The following is an 18,303-nucleotide window of genomic DNA, read 5'->3' as shown; positions in this document are numbered from 1 at the left end:
TCCCTCTCTCTCCTGCCCAGGGGCACGGGCACGCTGCCCAGGAGCTGCAGCCAGATGGGCTTCAAAGAACTTCAATTAGCCCCCGAGCAGCAGGGGCCAGGAACCATCGTGGAGCAGCAGAGCTGAGCTCAGCCCGGGCTCTCCTGCTGGGCCTGGACTCCCTCCTCAGGTGGGCAATGGCCCCAGATCTGGGAGGGAGCAGGAGCTGCCCCAAGGGACTGAGCAGGACCCCCTCCCAGGGGCAAACCCCTCCCAGCACAGCCCAGCACCTGGAGCACAGCCAGAGGGACCCCAGGGACAAACCCCGAGGTGACAACATCCCCCAGGGATGTGGCACAGCCACCAGTGGCAGGCATGGAATGGGCTGGCTTGGAAGGGACCCTAAAGCCCACCCAGTGCCACCCCTGCCAGGGCAGGGTCACCTCCCCCTGGCCCAGGTGCTCCCAGCCCCGTCCAGCCTGGCCTGGGACGCTCCCAGGGATGGGATGTCCCCAGCTTGTCTGGGAATTCTGTGCCCACCCTCCCAGGGAAGACCAACCCACCCACCAGGTGGGTGTGGGGGCTCTCCAGGTGACCCCGAGTGCCGTGACCCCAAAAGGAGCTCAGTGCCCAGCACTGCTCCCGTGGGATCCCCCAGACCCAGCTCCTCCTCCCCGAGCTCAGGGAACGGCAACCCTGCCAGCCCAGCTCCGCGTGTGCTCTGCCAGCAACCCAAAATCTGCTTTTCCAAAGAGAGGAGAACTCCAACTCACCCTCGCAGCGAGTCCTGGCCCCTTCTCCTCACCCTGCTCGGGGCTCTGTCCTCATAGGCAGCGAATCTGTCTGTCTGCAGGTCACCCTGGAACTGCCCCCGGGCCGGGGCCAGGGCCAGCACGGCCGTGCAGCCCAGCAGGAGCCTGGCCAGCCACCAATGCCCCATGCTGGCCCCAATTCCAGGAGTGCCCCGAGAGCTCTGTCCAGCTGCAGGCTCCCTGCTGCCCTTGCAGGAGGAGGAGGATGGATTTTGGCAGCAGCCCCCGGGTGCCAAGGACCCGTCCTGGAGTTTCCTTTCTGGAAGGAGAAGAGGGGGAAAGAGACTTTTGAAGGAGTTTCCAGTTTGTAAAGGCATTGATCAGCCCAGGCAGCCCCTCCTGGAGCTGATCCAGGGGTCAGGCAGGCCCACCCAGGGTCCCCAGGGCCAAATCTTCCTTTGGCCAGAGCTGGAAGCCAGGAGATGCCCAAGAGCTGTGGCTCTGCCTCACACCGATTTTCCTGATGGAGAAACAAAGAGCAGCCAAAGTCCTCCAGGGCAAGAGGAGAAGGTCAGGAAAGAGCAGCTCCTGCTCACGGGCATCACCCCACAGCTCTGCTCTGCTGCTCCAGGAGATGCCAGCTCATCCAGGGGGATGAGGGGACAGCTGTCCTGGCATGGGGACAGCCCCTGGCACGGCACTGACCCCCCCAGGGGTGTCCTGGGGGTGGCCCCTGGGAGGGGGTGGGTGATTTCGGGGGGCTGAGGAGAAGGCAGGGGTGGCAAGGCTGGGATCAGGGGGGAGGAGATGAGGAATCCCAAGGGAAAGGCTCAAAAGGGATCCCAGCCCATCCCCAGGGCCAGCACTCCCAACTCCCCCAGCTCTGCCCGTGGGGAGCCCATCCTTCCTCCTCCTGCCTGCTCGGGGGGCAGCTCTCACCTCAGGACCCCCAAAATTTGGTGTTGCAGGAATGAGGAATCCTCCTGGAACAATCTGTGCTGCGAGAGGCCCCGGGTGGGGAAGGAGAGGCCCCCGAGCCACCCCTGACTGTCCCCCCTGCTCTCCCACTGCAGCTTTCCGGGGCCAGCCCAGCCTCCAAAATCAGCCCAGACAGGACAGAAAATGGGTCTGAACCAAAAAAAAACAAACAAAAAAATACAACAACAACAACAAAAAAAAAAAAAAAAAAAAACTCACCAGAAAAAAAAAATAAACCCAAACCCTAAAATTTATGAAAAAATAAAATCATTCAAAGTTCAATTTCCCTGGCTGCTCCCAGCGTCCCAGCTGGGAATGTCTCAGCTCTTGAGGGCAGGAATGTTTCAGGCTCTAAGGTTTCAAACGCAGGGAGTGAGGAGGGTGGGAAGGGGAAAGGAGACAAAGAAATGCCCTCCCTGCAGCCCCCCGAGCCCGGCTCTGCGGGCTCCGCTTATCTCCAGCCACACAAAAGGCAGAGTGTTCCTTCCCTGTCCCGCGGCTCCCGAGGAAAGGGGCACATGGAGGAAAAAGTGGCAAAAAAAGAAAAAAAAAATTAAAATTAAAAAAAAAAAAAAAGGAAAAAAAGGCACAAAAAGTTTCGCACTCCAGCGGTTTAAAGCGAAGGAATTCCAGCTGCATCCATTTCCCCGCGGGGGGATGAGGAGCCTGACAAATGATCGATACACGGGACATTCCCGGAGAGCTCACACAGGCATGGAAAAGTCATTTACAGCCGCCAGAGAGTCGCAGCTTCAATGGAATAAAAGCCTCCAAAAGTTCTTTGCAGCGCTGAGAAATTCCAGCAAACCCCACTTGAGAGAAAGGCACTGAGAAAGCCCTGAGAGAACCGAACCAAGCCCTAAAAATCAGATTTTAAACCGGCTGGGAAGGAAGCAGGAAAACATTTCCAAGGCAAGGCTTGTGAGTGTGAAATGAAATCAATTAAAAAATAAATAAATAAAAAAATAAAGTGCGAGACACAATCAAACAGAGCAAGGAACGGATAAAGAGGAAAGAAATCAGCTGTGCAGCTCCGGAGCGAGGCGGAAAGTGTGAAATACCTTGGATTCGGGGCTGGGGATGCGCCCAGAGCTCCTTTGTTCGGCGGAGGTCTGGGCAGCACAGAAGGACTGCGGGGCTCACTCCTGGGCAGAGCAGAAAAGGTGCAGCCTCAGCCAGGCCAGGGGGAGGGCCCGGGCGGTGGGAGTAGCTCAGCCCAGCATCCTCCAGCCAAAATTCTCCGAGGAGGGGCTGGGGGAGAGCTCGGCTGCAGCCCCGCCGCCGGTGGCACCTCGGAGCTGCGGGCTCTGCCCCGGCCGAGGCTCCCATCCCCGATCCCGGCTCCTGACGCTTCAGAGGGATCGGGGGTTTATTGGGGTTCGGCCGTAATTTGGGGGAAGCGGTGCTGTGGTAGCGCAGGGGAAGAGTGGAGTGAAAAGCACTTTTCTGGCGGATGGTTTTCCCGGTTTTAGTGTGAAACAATGAAGTGTGACCTGCCTGAAGCATGGATTTCTGAAGGAATAGGTGACCCAGCCCAGGATCTTCACACCCAAAGTTACCTTGGCTCCAGAGGAGAAAAACCTTGGAGTTTTAAGAAGCATTTTCTCAACAGAAATCGTTTTAAAAAGAAAAGCATGATGCAGATGTTCAGTCTTCCTTCTGAGGAAGAACTTTGACACTTGGGAGTTCATTCTTTGGCTCTGTGAAAAAAACTAAACAATAAAACCAAAAAAACCCCAGTTTTCCTCTGCCTCTTGCTGTAGGCCTCATGACTGATGGCTTTTCTTCAAATAGAATGAAATGCACATAAATCCTCTCTCTGCTCCGTGCCACTGCACACCCACGGCTTTTCCCAGCGGTGCCAGCCCAGGATCCTCCTGGGAAAGCCCAAATCCGGCTGATTTCCATCTCCAAGGCGTTCAGGGGAGCTCCTGCACCCAGCAGGATCCAAAGGGAGACCCAAGGGTGGCCCAGGGTGACCCCACACTGCTCCAGCCCGGGGGGCTCCAGCTGCAGCCATCGGCTCCATTCCCCAATTCCAGGAGAGCCCGAGCCCTTCTCCTCCTCCCTTGGTTCCCAGCCCTGCTCCCAGGCAGCCCCCGCCGGCTCCAGAGGGGTCAGGAGAGGCTCGGCCTAATTAACAGCAGCCTAATTAACAGCGACCTTGAGGGATGGGAAAGGGAGAGCTGCTCAGGGAACGCAGCTCTGCCAGGGGACAATTCCCATTCCCACTCCAGTTCCTGTTCCTACTCCCATTCCCATCCATCCCATTCCCACTCCAATTCCTATTCCTACTCCTATTCCTATTCCTATTCCTATTCCTACTCCTATTCCTATTCCTATTCCTATTCCTATTCCTATTCCTATTCCTACTCCTATTCCTACTCCTATTCCTATTCCTATTCCTATTCCTATTCCTATTCCTATTCCTATTCCTACTCCTACTCCTATTCCTATTCCTATTCCTATTACTTTTTCCATCCCTTTTCCCATTCCCATCCCATTCCCATTCCTTTTCCCATTCCCATTTCCATTCCCATTCCCATCCTTCTCCTTCTCCTTCTCCTTCTCCTTCTCCTTCTCCTTCTCCTTCTCCTTCTCCTTCTCCTTCTCCTTCTCCTTCTCCTTCTCCTTCTCCTTCTCCTTCTCCTTCTCCTTCTCCTTCTCCTTCTCCTTCTCCTTCTCCTTCCCCTTCCCCTTCCCCTTCCCATCCCATTCCCCTCCCCATTCCTTTTCCCATTCCCATCCCATTCCCATTCCCATTCCCATTCCCATTCCCATCCCATTCCCATTCCCATCCCATTCCCATCCCATTCCCATTCCCATTCCCATTCCCATTCCCATTCCCATTCCCATCCCCATTCCCATTCCCATCCCCATTCCCATCCCATCCCCATCCCCATTCCCATTCCCATTCCATCCCATTCCCATTCCCATTCCCATTCCCATTCCCATTCCCATTCCCATTCCCATTCCCATTCCCATTCCCATTCCTGCCCCCATTCCTGTCTAAATCCACCTGGGCTTTGCCAGCCTGGGAAGGGCAGGACGGGCACATCCCATGGGGAAAAAGAGCCAGGAAAGACCCAGGTGGGATTTTCCTCCCCCTGGAGGAGGGAGGCCCTAAACCCAGCAGAGGCCCAGCTCCAGGGGCTGTCACCAACGGCCCCGGCAGGATTTCACCTCCTGCTGAGGGAAGCACAGCAGAAGAATGCCTGTAATTAATTATTACTGTTATTAATGACCTGCTTGGAGCAGAACCTGCAGAGCAATTGAGTTTTCTGCTGCCCTGAGCAGAGTGAGAAGTGAAGAGAAAGGAGGAGGCGTTTGGGGGTGATTTATGTGATTTGATGAATGTTTTAGTCTGACCTGAACATAGAATTTTATTTGAGATAACACACATTTGGTTTCAAAGGGCTTTTTAATTAATTTTCAATTATTGTATTTATTCAAGCTTCTAAAACGTTGTTCAGAACAGGAAAAAGCACAGCCTATAACTTTACCACTAATGAAATCAAATATTTGCAGATGATTCATTATCTGTCCAAACCATTTAGCAAACCCAGAACGGATTTAGGAGTTTTCCCAGTTTGGATTCAGGGATTTTTGCCACGTCTCCTGTGCAAGCAGGTGGAACATTGAGCAATAAACAATGCAAGGGAGGGCAGAGAAAAAGATCCAATCTCCTCATTTTGGGGAGCTCCAGGTGGGAAAATCCTGTGGGAAAATGGGAAGAGATCCTCATTCATTAATGCATTTGGAATCATGGAAATGCCCAGGGGAGGGGGCTGAAAGCTGCTTTAAAAGTTGTTAAATTCAACGTTCACATTTTCATGCTCAGCAAGCTCATGGCACTTTCTCTGGGAGGAAAGGAGACCAGGAATTGGGATACTGGGAACTGGGATATTGGGAACTGGGATATTGGGAACTGGGATATTGGGAATTGGGATACTGGGAACTGGGATATTGGGAATTGGGATATTGGGAACTGGGATATTGGGAATTGGGATACTGGGAACTGGGATATTGGGAATTGGGATATTGGGAACTGGGATATTGGAAATTGGGATATTGGGAATTGGGATACTGGGAACTGGGATATTGGGAATTGGGAATTCAGGAACTGGGAAATCAGGAATTGGGATATCAGGAATTGGGAAATCAGGAATTGGGATATCAGGAACTGGGAAATTGGAAATTGGGATATCAGGAATTGGGAAATCAGGAACTGGGAATTCAGGAATTGGGATATCAGGAACTGGGAAATTGGAAATTGGGATATCAGGAATTGGGAAATCAGGAACTGGGAATTCAGGAACTGGGATATCAGGAATTGGGAATCAGGAATTGGGATATCAGGAATTGGGAATCAGGAACTGGGAAATCAGGAACTGGGATTGTCCAGCTGGAGAAGTGGAGCTCGGGGTGCCCCAGCTGTGGATTTTCAGTGCCTGAAGGAGCCACAAGAAACACGGAGAGGACTTTGGGCAAGGGATGGAGGGCACAGGGAATGGTTTTCCACGGGCAGAGAGGGGGTTTAGGTGGGATATTGGGAAGGAATTCCTCCCTGTGATGGTGGGAGAGGCTGGGATGGAATTCCCAGAGCAGCTGTGGCTGCCCTGGATCCCTGGAATGCCCAAGGCCAGGCTGGAGCCCCCTGGCACAGAGGGAGGAGTGCGTGCCATGGAAGGGGAGGGGTGAGATGAGATTTAAGTTCCCTTCCAACCCAAATCATTCCAGGATTCTTTGATCTCCCAGGTCTGAGGAGAGCTGGGAATTTGGGTGTCAGCCCTGATTCCTTCACCTCTTCCCTTCATTTCTGCATCAAAGCCGAGCTGGTTCAGCCCCATCAGGGCCTGTCAGGAACCCCCACCGAGCTGCCTGAGAGCCCCTTGAACTTTTCCATTCCTGCCTTGATTAAAAGTGTCACCTAAAACCTGCCTGGGCTAAAATTAGCCCGTGTCACTTCTGCCAGGGTGACACAAGTGCTGTCAGGGCAGCAACAGCTCTGAACCGTGATGTCATCTCAGGAAAAATCAGGGGGAAAAAAGCAAAAAGCAAATCCAGCTCTTGTGCTGCAGTCCTTGCAGGGAGCTGGGGTCAGGGCATGTGGGGTGGACGCTGCTGCTGTGTCCTGGTCACTCTGCTCAGAGAGCAGGGCAGGGAGGGATTTATTCATGGGAAGGGGCTAAAAGGGGCTGAGGGGGGCACGGGGATGAGGACACGCTGGACCTGCACTGCTCGGGATTTCCAGAGCCTCCCCCTGGAATTTCAGAAGGAATTGGAGATCAAAAGTGGCAGCACAGAGGCACTGAGAGCGCTCAGGAACCAGCCCAGACAAAGCTCTCCTCAGGGAAACTGTTCCACAGCATTAACTCCTTCCCTGGCTTCCCAGCCCCACACACCACCAGCAGGGCTTTGGCCCCAAATCAGGCTGGTTTCTCCTCTCCCTGACATTAAATCAATGATCAGCCTGATTGATTATTGATTATGATCAGTAATCACCTTCCTGCCTCACCTTTGGCTCAGTCCAGTGACCTCTGCCAAAAACACATTTAAAAGGCCCTGTGTGGACACCAGGGCTCCTGAGGATTCAGAGGATGAGCCCAGGTGATCCCAAGGATGGGAATTATCCCATCTCCTGGCAGCAGGGAATACCTGGCACCTCCTGGGATGATCCACACAAATCTGCTCCTGCACCTTGTCCAGATGCCCTAAAAATGTACCAAAAAAAAAAAATCCCAAACACAAAAACCCATCCCAAGGGATCCCTGTGGCAGCCACAACTTTTCTGGGAATCCATCCCAGCCCCTCCCAGGGAGGAATTCCTGCCCCTGCCTTCCCTGGGGATTCACTGGGATGAGTCTGTGCCCATCCCAAGAGTTTGGCTTTGGACAGGACCAGGTCAGACCTCAGGGCTGGGGCAAAGAGCCAGCAGAATTCCCTAAATCCTCACAGCCTCCTGCCATTCCCAGGGCTGGAGAAGCTCCTGAATTTGACCCACCGGTGGGAGGAATGAGGGATTCCCGGGGTGCGGGGCTGGCACCGAGGTGCCACCGCCGGGGGGATCAGCCCCGCCCGGGGTAACATTTCCAGCCTCCGAGCTTGTGACCAGGCTTGCAACATTCCTTTTGTTTTCTAGGAATTCGACTCCACCAAGGAGGGAAACCACAGGGAAATTGTTTCAGTGTGTGCTCTGGATTTGGGAGAGGAGGGATGGGGCCGAGGGATGATGTATCACACGCGGCTCCACAGCCAAGAGCTTTAGAAAAACACCCTTTGCTTCAAACCCGGGGAAAGGGACTTTTTCCCTCTTTGGCTTGGCAGGGGCTGAGCCCAGGCAAGGGGAGATCAAAGCCAGGCCAGGCTGCTGCGAAAAATCAAGCCCTGGACATTTATTAAGATTTTATTCATAAAAAGCCCTGCTCTGAGTGCAGTGGGATTTCGCTGTGGAACTTTTGACACGGGAGCTGCCTGATTTAGAAGGAAAATTGCCTCTTTCTCCTGCCAGGAGTAAGGTGATCCCTCCATTTCCTGTGAAATTCCAAGCAGGGATACAGACACCTTTCTTGTTGCCCTCAGGTGGGCTGGAGGCACGTCCAGCCCTCGTTCCTGGGGTCTGGAGTGTCCCCACCAGCTCCCCAGGCAGATGTGACTCTCCCCACCACATCTGTCTGCTCCAGCCCCACCTCACTCCCTTTGCCCTCGGCTGCATTCCGAGTTTCCCGTTTTCCAAGGGTTTTTCGTGGCTCTTTTCTCCCCTCTGTGCGATCTGCAGCACAGGAGTTGAGCTTGGCAGCAGGGCTGGAGCAGATGGAGAGCCCTGGCCCAGCTCCCCAGATCCCAGGAACTCCTGCTCGGGGCCGTGGGCAGCATTTCCAGCCACTCACTGCCTGGATCTGCCACGGCAGAGCCTAAAAACAAAAATAAAACCACTTTCAGATAGAGGAGCTGGGATTTTCTTTAGGACAAGTGACCACACAAGCACCCTCCCCCCGTGGCAGGTGAGAATTCCACGTGAGCTGATTGCAAGGGAAAACAAGAGGGCAATTTCAGGGAAAGCTGGAACATTGGTATCCCTTGGAGAAACCCTGGGAGGGGGAACCCACACTGGATTCTCCTGAAGGTGAGGATGGGGCAGAGCTCTGCACTCGCTTTCCAAGCACATCCAAGGCATGAGCAGGCACAGGTTGGAGCCATTCCTCATGGAAAAGATCCTTCTTTTGTCTCCCAGTGCCAACAGAGGAGGAAAAGCCACGTCCATGCCCTGGAATGTGGTGCCCAATCCCTGCCCAGAGCATCAGCTGGCACAAGGAGCAGCAAAGGAATGAATCCACAGGGACTGGAGAGGTCCAGGAGGGGGGCAGAGGGCAAGGATGGCACTGCAGGGTTCTCATGGGTCTCTCCCCATCGCCCTCAGCTGAGCAGGACCCTGTGGTGAAGCAAAAATGGGAAAAGAAAGGAAAAATATTGGAGAAAAATACCAAAATATGCACCTTGTTTGGGGTGGGGAGAGCCCTTCCTTTGGGTTCACAGCTCAGGAATTCGGGCAGGAAGAGGAACATGGAAACAGAGAGACCAGAGGTGCTGGATCCTGCACGGAAAATCTGCTGGGACTTCAGCAGGATGGGAGAACAGCTGCGAGCAAAGGCTGAGGAGCTGCTGACAGGGGGTGATTAAAGGGAAATCTGTGTCCTGTCAGGGTTCCTGAGGCCTGGATCAGCCTGATTCCCATTTTTCCTCACAGGAGAGGGGGTCCATGCCCCTGCCCATCGTGGTCACACGGAGGTGAAGGCGTCCCACGACAGGGATTGCACTGGATGAGCTCTGAGGTTCCCTGGAACCCAAACCACCCCAGAATTCCAGGCTAAAGGGGCCATTTGATCCAGGGTTGGGCTCAGTGGTCCTTGGGGGTCCCTTCCAGCCTGGAATATTCTGTGATTCCATGGCTCACCAGCCAGGCTGAGCATTGGGGTGGGTGGATCCCCTGTAACTCTCCTCCCAGTGTGGATTTGCTGCTGCCCCAAGGACATCCAGAGGGTTGGATTTGCTTCTCGTGCAGCATCAGCTGGTAAATGCAAACCCTCTCAGCTCTCCTCCTGCTTGGACATCCCTCCCCTCCCTCCCTGCCCCGGATTCTCCCCTGGAAGGGGCTGCACAAGGAGAGTCTGGAGCTCCAGAGCTGCCAGACCACCCAGGCAAGGCTGGAGCTGCCCCAGCTCAGCCTGTGTGCAGCAGCTTGGCCATGGCACAGCTGCAGCCCAGGGCCACAAAAACACTGGATTTTGCTCCCCAGCAGCAAACCCAGCCCCGTGGCCTCCCTGGGACATCCCAAATGCTGGAGCAGAGCCCCACTCTGCCTCTCAAAGGAAGAGGGGAACAAATTTCCCCCAAATGAGCCCAAGGACAGCTGTCCTGCCCTGCAAACATCACCTCGTGGGTGACATCCAGGTCCCAAACTCCCCTCCTGCCCCAGGTGGGCCAGGGCCTCACTTCTCCTGAGCAGGCCATGGAGGACTGGAGGATTCCTGCTTCCAGAGGTTTTTATCAGTTTTTATCAGTTTATCCCAAACCTGAGGGTCTGGATGAGTGCTGGTGTGACTGGTCTAGGAAGAATCCAAAACCTCCAGGACACATTTGAAAGGAAATTCTGGAATACACAGCGAGACCCAAAAGGGATGGGAAGAAATTTGTGTGCAGCAAAACCTGGGATCCACTGCCCACTTCCTGCACCAGGATGGAGGGGTTGGGTTGGATCCTTCCAACCCAAACCGCTCTGGGAGTCTGGGATTCCACGATTCCAGTCATTCCAGGAGATCTCTGCAGCCTCCTCTCAGGAAGCTCACACAGCAGAGCCTTTGTGTCTGAGCTGCTTGGCAAAGACCCTTCCACGTCCCCGGGGGAGTTGCATCATTATTTTGTTGCCTTGCAGGCATTATTAATATTCCAAGGTCTGGGGAAGGAGATTTTCCTTTGGAATCCTTTGGCTCTGCCTGTCAGAGTCGTGTGAGAGTTGGAGCCAGCCCCTCAGTGATGTCACCCTTGGCCAGGACACCCCCAGTGTCCCCTGTCCGTCCTGCAGGGTCCCTTTCCCAGCTCGGGGTAATGAGGGAACAAACCCAGAGCCAGCAGAAAATCTGTTTCCTTGGAATATTTACAGACTGGAGGGAGCAGTTCAGCTCTGCCTTCCCTGGAGGTGCAAACCCTTTTTCTCCTGCTCCCTCTGCCCAGCAGCAGGAGCAGATTTCCCTGGGTGCCAACAGCTCCAGGAGTCCTTCCCTGGAAAAGGCCACTCCTGGCTGGCAGCTGCCAGGGAGCAGGAGGTGGTTTGGCCTCTCAGGGCTCTGGGGGGAGCAGGAATTCTGCCAGGAAAGGTGCTGGTGTTTGTTGGCTCTGCTCCCACAAATCCTTATTTTTGGGATGTGTTCAAGGCGTTCACCAGGAGGAGGAATTAAAAGGCTGAAGGAACAGAGTGGCCACCAAATCCCACAGGCTGAGAATCCACCCTGGGCTGTTCCTGAACTGTCCTGGAGGGACAGGACACAGGGAATGGTTTCACACGGACAGAGGGGCTCTGGGGAGGAATTGTTCCCTGTAAGGATGGAATGGAATCCAGAGAAGCTGGGGCTGCCCCATCCCTGGAAGTGTCCACAGCCAGGCTTGGAACAACAGCAAAAAATGTCCAGGCACTGCTGGGAACATTGCAGCCCCCAGACTGGAGAGGTTTTCCACAGGGTTAAGGACAGGGCCATCAAAGGGAATGAGCTGAGGCCCAGCAGCTGTAAAACAGCTCCCAAAGGGATCAAAGGCCTGGAGAAAGTCCCTGGTCCCAGGGCTGGCAAAGCTGAGGGAGCCACTTAATCACTAAAGGAATAGTTTGAGGGAAAACTTGATTGCCAGGCATGGATATCACTGGAGAAGGAGAATGTGGGGATATAAAAAAACCCTTTATCATTGGGGAAAAAAAATATCATCAGCTGGATGCCAAGTCCAAGGATTCCATGTGAGAAATAAGGGGGAAGTTTTAACAGCACCTGGTCAGTGGAAGGTGTCCCTGCCCATGGAATGGGAGCAGCTTTGAGGGCACTTCCAACCTGAACCAGCCTGGGATTTGCAACCAGCTGCCCAGGAAATCGTGGATGGTCAGTCCTGGGTGTCCTGCAGGAGGAGAGGCACCGGTCAGAGGGAGGGAATGGGCTCAGGACCAGGAAAAATGGGTGAAATTCTGTAATCTCTGGGATCTCTGAGGTCACTCTCCATGATGTAATGTCCCTTCTCTGCAGCTCTGTCACCATGCAGGTGTCACCACACCTGCTCACTGGACAGGGGATGATTCCCAGTCCTTCCCAGTCCTCCCCGGGGCTGTTCACCCAAGTGGAAACAACAACCACAGCACTGCCAATTCCAGCTAAAAATATCCCATTACCCATTTCCCCCGAGACTCCTCCTCTGAGCCTCTTCCCGGGGCATTCCTGCCCAAATCTGCATCCAAACGTCACCACCCAGCTCCCCACGGACGCTGTGGCCACTCCTTGTGCCCAAATGTCTCCAAGCTGGCCAAGGGCTCTGAGCAAATCCCAGACCTGGCCCTTCTCCTTTCCTGGGAAGTCTCCAGGGAGCTCCACTCTCGTTTCCAGGATAATCTCCTCATTTAAGGAATGCCTGGTGGGTGCTGCAGACCCCAGATGAGGAGGGGACTGTTAAAATCACACGCGGCCTCTCTGAGCCTCCCTGGGTGAGGCAGGATCACTCCAGGCCCTCAGGAATACCCAGGGAATATCCTCAACCCACACTTCCTACAATGAGCCACGTGGGACAACTTTCTCCTCTTTTTGCACTCCGGAATTTTCCTTTTCCCTTTTTCCCAGTGCCTTTCCCCCTTCCCAGTCTCCCGCAGGATTGGTGCCTCTCCTCCCGGTGTGTGCAGGTTTCCTGGTGCTGCTCACAGGAGACATGAGTTCATCCAGGCTCCCTCCTAATCATTCCCAGGCATGGAAAAAACCCCCTCACACCCCCGAGGAGAACATAAACATGGACGGGATGTGCACAGCTTATGGAGACGGGACTATGGGAAACACATGGTTCCAGTTTAATAAAACTCTTACATTTCCAGGGCCTTTTTTTTCTTTTTCTTTTGCCTTTCCCCCCCACCCCACCCCCCATTTTATGGCTTGTTACAGAGCTGGGAATAGCAGGGCTTGTTTTGTTGTTCTTGTTGTGTTTTATGAGGACAATGCCTCGTCCAGAGCTCCAGACATCAGATTCTTTTTGGGGGGAAGATAAAGCTTCCGGCAAAAGCTCTTGGCTCCCACCCAGCTCTCCCTTAACTCCTTCTGGGAATGCTCAGGGTCTGACAGCCAGGGATGGGGTGGTCAAGAAGCCCCAGATGCTCGGAAATTCTTGATCTAATCTTGCTCCTTAACTCATGTCAGCCCCTCAGTCGGATTCTTCCATTCTCTCTTGGTGTTTTTCCTGAGGGATTTGGGGTGCAGGGAAGGAGTTTGCCCGGCTGGGGCAGATGAAGGGGATGTGGGGCATAAAGGCACATTTGGGACATAAATCCCAGGATCCCAGGATGGTTTGGGTGGGAAGGACCTTAAGGATTATCCAGTCCCACCCTAGAGATTCCTGAGGATCCCTTTTTCCATTTCTGGTTCACAGCCGGGTGCTGGATTCCAGCTGCTGGGTGAAGTGAATGAGTGAAGGAAGAAGAAAATCCAAGCAAGATCCAACCCCAGGGCTTTGGGACTGCCAGGGCTTTGGAGGGGATCACAAGTTCCTCCCTCACAGCAAAGACTGGATCCACTTTTCCAACCATTCATTTTGTGTGTGTGCATTCCCCAGGGAAAGGAATCAAATCAGGCTCAAAATCAACACAACCCCGGGGTCTGAATCCTTCCCAGAGGGAGGGTGGAACCTGGACTAACAGAGGGAGAGCATCCAAGCACCTGGAAAATCCTCGGAAATTTCTGCTCGCTGCCATTCCACGGAGGCAGCTTCTGTGAGACCTCTGGCCCCCACCAAAGGCTGTTTTTTCTGATCCTGTTTTATTCCTGTTACAAGGAGTGGGGAAGTGACTCTGCTCATGTTTTCCCCATCACTACAAAAAGAGCCCTGGAACAAACCCCAAACGCTCAGCACTGCCTGGGAAAAGGGAGAGAAATCCCACAAGGAACAATCCTAAGGCTGCAGGAGCTGGAAAAGGACTCAGCCCCATCCCAGCTCTGCTGATTCCCTCAGGATTTTCCTGTCCTGCAGCTCCTCCAGCTCTCTGGGATGTACAGCCCTGTGCTCCTCGTCCATCCCAGCCCCTGGCTCTCCCCCTTCCCTCTCCCCTCCCGTGCTGGACACTGCTGTGTTTATTTTGTTATTAACCAGAAAATCCCATTTTCTGCTGGCTGCAGGGAAAAGGTTTGGTAGGATGAGAGGGAAGGGGATAAAGGGAGGGAAGCACTTGGGGGGAAATGGGGGGCAGGGGGCTCCAAGCCCCAAACAACACCGGGACACCGAGGGCTGCTGTGCCACAGCAGCATCCTGAGAGACCAAAGAGCAGGGAAACGGGGCTGCTCCCACTCTCACCACACCAGGAGGCTCCTGCCCACTTCCTAGAACATTCCTGGAACTTTGGAGCGCAGAGGTGCCGCTCTCCAAAGCCGTCACGTTCCATGTGCGGAGCTGCCCCGGCGCTGAGCTCAGGCTCTGCTCTGCTCCCAGCCCAGGATGGATTCCAGGGCCTTGGCTGCTTCCCCACCTTTGGATGTGCTGGAGTCGGGCTCAGCTCTGCTCCCTCCGTGCCTGGGACTGAGCACAGGAATCCTGCTGCTCTTCCAGCAGGAGAGGCACAGAGGGACTTGGGACAAGGGATGGAGGGACAGGACACGGGTGATGGCTTCACAGCAACAGCAGGCAGGGGTGGGTGGGATCTTGGGAAGGAATTTCGGGCTGGGATGGAATTCCCAGAGCAGCTGTGGCTGCCCCTGGATCCCTAGAAGTGCCCAAGGCCAGGCTAGAGCAGCCTGGGACAGTGGGAGGTGTCCCTGCCCATGGCAGGGGTGGCACTGGATGATCCTCCAGGATCCTTCCAACCCAACCCGTTCCGTGATAAATGGGGAATGTGAAAAATACAACAAATACAAACCACAGCCTGACACAAAGAGATTGTGAAAGGGTCACTGGGACGCCGGGAGAGGGAGCTGGGACAACCAAAGTGCTGCAGGGATCAGAGCAGCTCCAGATTTCAGGTTCACAGGCAATAGAGCAATCAAAATCCAGTTGGGTTCAGCGACTGGCTTGGAAACCTCCCAGGAATCTCTGGTTTCAGGCAAGTTGGAAATAAAACAAACTATTCTGATGGTATTCAGCCTCTGTGTTCAGACAAAACTGAGCAGCCAGGGAGCCTGAACTTGCTGTTTTTGCAGCAGTTTTTCACAGCCCAAGGATGCTCTGTTTCTGGTCAAAGCTGATCGCAGTTTTTGGACTACTCTGATGCAAATTATCCATGCCAGCTACCGAGGCTGGGATCAGGCCCTGGGGATGTTACTGGGGACACAAACTCTGAGGACAGCAGGGAAATGGGGGAATTTGGAGCCCAGGAGCACTGGGAAAGTCCTGCCCAGTGCCAGGAACATCCCATCAGGGTGAACATTCCCTGACCTCCAGCCCAACCCCTGACACAGCTCCAGCGTTCCCTGGGTCCTGGCCCTGCTCCCACAGGGAAGAGATCAGGGCCTTTCTCAGGAGGATGGGAATGTTATCAAACACCCCCAGCAGTCAGCCCTTCACCTGCTGCCACTGTCCCTCTGTCCCCAGACAGGACTCTGGGAATGCTCCCAGTCCATCTCCTTTCCCAGCCCAGAGCACTGCCCCACGCTGCTTTAACGAACCAGGGATGTGATTAATTCAGGAACAGCTCAGCACCTGCCTGGGCTGCCCCATCCAACCTCTGGGCTCCAGCTCCTCCTCCTCCTCACATTCCACGGGTCCCTTCTCCCCTCAGGAGCCACTGCTGGCCTGAGACACCCCGGGGCAGGGACAGGGCTGGTGACGTGTCCAGCCAGCCCACACAGACGTGGAAATGGTGCTCCCAAGAGGCTCGGAGGAGACACGCCTTGAGAATGTGCCTGAGCAAGGCTGAGGCTGGGATAAATCAGGAAAAATCGGGATAAATTGTGCACCTGAGCAAAAGGCTGATGGAGGGAGTTCTTGGCTCACACTTCAGGAGTTTTTTCCACAGTTTGTCACTGGTATCATCAACACGTGGAGGGTGGAAAATGCATCCAATATCTGAAACAAACCTGCATTGTTGTTACATGGTTCTGCTGAGGAGGAATCCTTAACTCACCTCCAGTGAGAGAGGCTTTAACTCAGCTTCTTTATGCAGCTTCCCTCATCCATGGCGAGCTCTTCCAAGCGGGGTCCGGATCCGTCAGGAGGGAGAGCCCACACTGGAGGAAGTTGTTTGGAAAAAAACATAAGAGCTATAACAGTCCTGGAAATTCTGAAATGCAACCACCACCCACACAAGCACAGATGGACACACACTGAGAACCTCCAATGCAGAGGAAAATCGAGATATTTTAGAAATAGCACTGACATTTAGAATCCCAGAATGGTTTGGGTTGGAAAGGCATTAAAGATGATCCCACTCTAGCCCCTACCATGGGCAGGGACACCTTCCCCTCTCTCCCAGGTTGTTCCAAGCCCTATCCAGCCCTGGACACTTCCAGAGATGGGGCAGCCACAGCTTCTCTGAGCAACTTCCCCCAGTGTCTTCAGCAAAACCAGGATTTTGTTTGAACCTGGCAGAAAAGAAGAAAAGAAACAAAAAGGAGAGGTGTGAAAACCCAAGAGTTACAGGTGGACAAAACTGACGAGACTGAAATCCACCGAGATCCTCCCACTGATGGGGAACAGATGCCACAGAGAAAGTGCAGTCAGAGGGAAGGAAAAGGATGTTTCCCGAGTGCCTCATTCCCTACAGCTCCAGGAGGAGTTAAATCCATTCATGGACTCTTGGAATGGGTTCCACTGCTCCGTCACAAAATGAGACCCAGCCTCATCCCATGTCCCAGTCGTTTTTTCACCTCTAAACTGACTGAGAGATGCCATCAAAAACCACTCCAAAGTTATTTTCCAAGCTCTCAGCTCAGGGATGTTGAGTTTCTCTTCACTAATGATGGAAAGAAACTCCACAGAAATTCCTGACTGGCACCACTCCAAATTCAGCCAGATCCAAGCTCGGACATCGGAGGTTGCAAACCCCCAAAAAATCCCATCTCCAGGAGACTCTAAATTAAACAAATTTCAGGATGCCTCCTGCATGTCCCTGCTGCAAGAGGAACATCTGTTTCCTATGGAGTGGGGAGATATCCTCTGATTGAATCGGGCTGGGGAGATTAGAAGGATAATGGGAGCCATTTGCAAATTCCCAGTTTCCTAAAACTTCTATTTCCCACTGCTGCTGGACACTGGTGGGATCTCCTGGAGCTGTCCATGGGGTGAGGAAGACAGTGGATGTGTGCTCTAATTCAGCCTAAATATCCAAAGCAGGTGAAACCAGACCCATGGCTCCACAAACCTCATTTGGAGAGGGCTGGAGGGTTCTGGTGTCTCAAGCAAGGGGCTTCAGGTGGGACAAACTCCCCAAAACACCTCAAAATGAACCAAATCCCAAACCACCCATCCCCATCGAGGCCGGGGCAAAGTCCCCTGATGGATCAATGTGCTGGCTTCCATTCCAAAAGGAAAATATGGCCCTAAAGCCACCCAGCCCTTCGGCTCCTTTTGGGCCTGACCCAAATCTGCCCCTCCCCTCCCCCTGCATTTCCCCCCGACACACCTTTCCTTCCACTGGAACATAACCCCAAATAAGATGTTGGCCTGACATGAAAGGAAAATGTATAAATATTTTTAAAAAGAGAAGAATTCCTGCCTCTCCACCAGTTTGCTCCAACTAATAGGTTTCAGATGTCTCACATACTTCATTCATTCAGCCCCATTCAGTCTCCTAGGAGCCCCCGCTGTATTTATTAAACACAGCAATTGTGGAATGTTCAGCACTTACAGAATCAAACACACCATTTTTTTCTTTTTTTCCCCCAAAAAAAGTGTAATTAGAAAGCTTTGTGAGTGATCTAAAACCATCATCCTGGTTCCAATCCCAGTGCCCACTCCAGCATCCTGCAGCTGTCCCAAACCTCTTGCCATGGTTTAACCCTTCCTGGCTGCCCAAGAACACTTTTTCTGGGGAGTTTTATCCTCAGCAGGATGATTTCCCTGCCGTGCTGGAGCACCTCCTGCTCACTGTGTTGTTCCTGAACGTGTTCTTTTGGACACTTGGCTCTCACATCCAACTTGTCTCCGCAGTCTCGGCAGCTCTTCCCGCTCTGGAGGCGCGAGGCGAGGCTGGAATCCTGCAGGATGCCAGCGCTAATTTCAGCAGCACGGAGCTGGAGAACACGAGCCCTTTCCTAGAGGGATTCGAATGGAAGCAGACACAAGAGCAGAGCCATTTCTCATTCCAGAGCTGGCAGGGAGAGCCGAGGAGGATGTCTGGGCTGCAGAGGCAGGACGTGGGGTTGGTTCCAGCGCCGGT

General features: G+C 53.7%; 1 protein-coding gene across 1 annotated transcript in view; it reads right to left on the bottom strand.

Moving 5' to 3' along the window:
* LOC132339641 (fibrillin-2-like) overlaps positions 1 to 2,868 on the bottom strand; it is a 92,887-nt gene extending 90,019 nt beyond the window's left edge. Inside the window, exons 1-2 of the mRNA XM_059870006.1 lie at positions 2,771 to 2,868; positions 753 to 1,050 (exon numbers count right to left, since the gene is read on the bottom strand). Of these exons, the coding sequence (XP_059725989.1) occupies positions 753 to 919 (167 nt within the window). The 5' untranslated portion in view covers positions 920 to 1,050; positions 2,771 to 2,868. The remainder of the gene's footprint in view (positions 1 to 752; positions 1,051 to 2,770) is intronic.
* Positions 2,869 to 18,303: the final 15,435 nt, after the last annotated feature.

The sequence above is a fragment of the Haemorhous mexicanus genome, chromosome 29, assembly GCF_027477595.1.
Source record: "Haemorhous mexicanus isolate bHaeMex1 chromosome 29, bHaeMex1.pri, whole genome shotgun sequence".
Lineage (NCBI taxonomy): Eukaryota > Metazoa > Chordata > Aves > Passeriformes > Fringillidae > Haemorhous > Haemorhous mexicanus.
The sequence above is the reverse complement of the archived record's forward strand: the minus strand, read 5'-3'. Positions and strand labels throughout refer to the sequence as shown.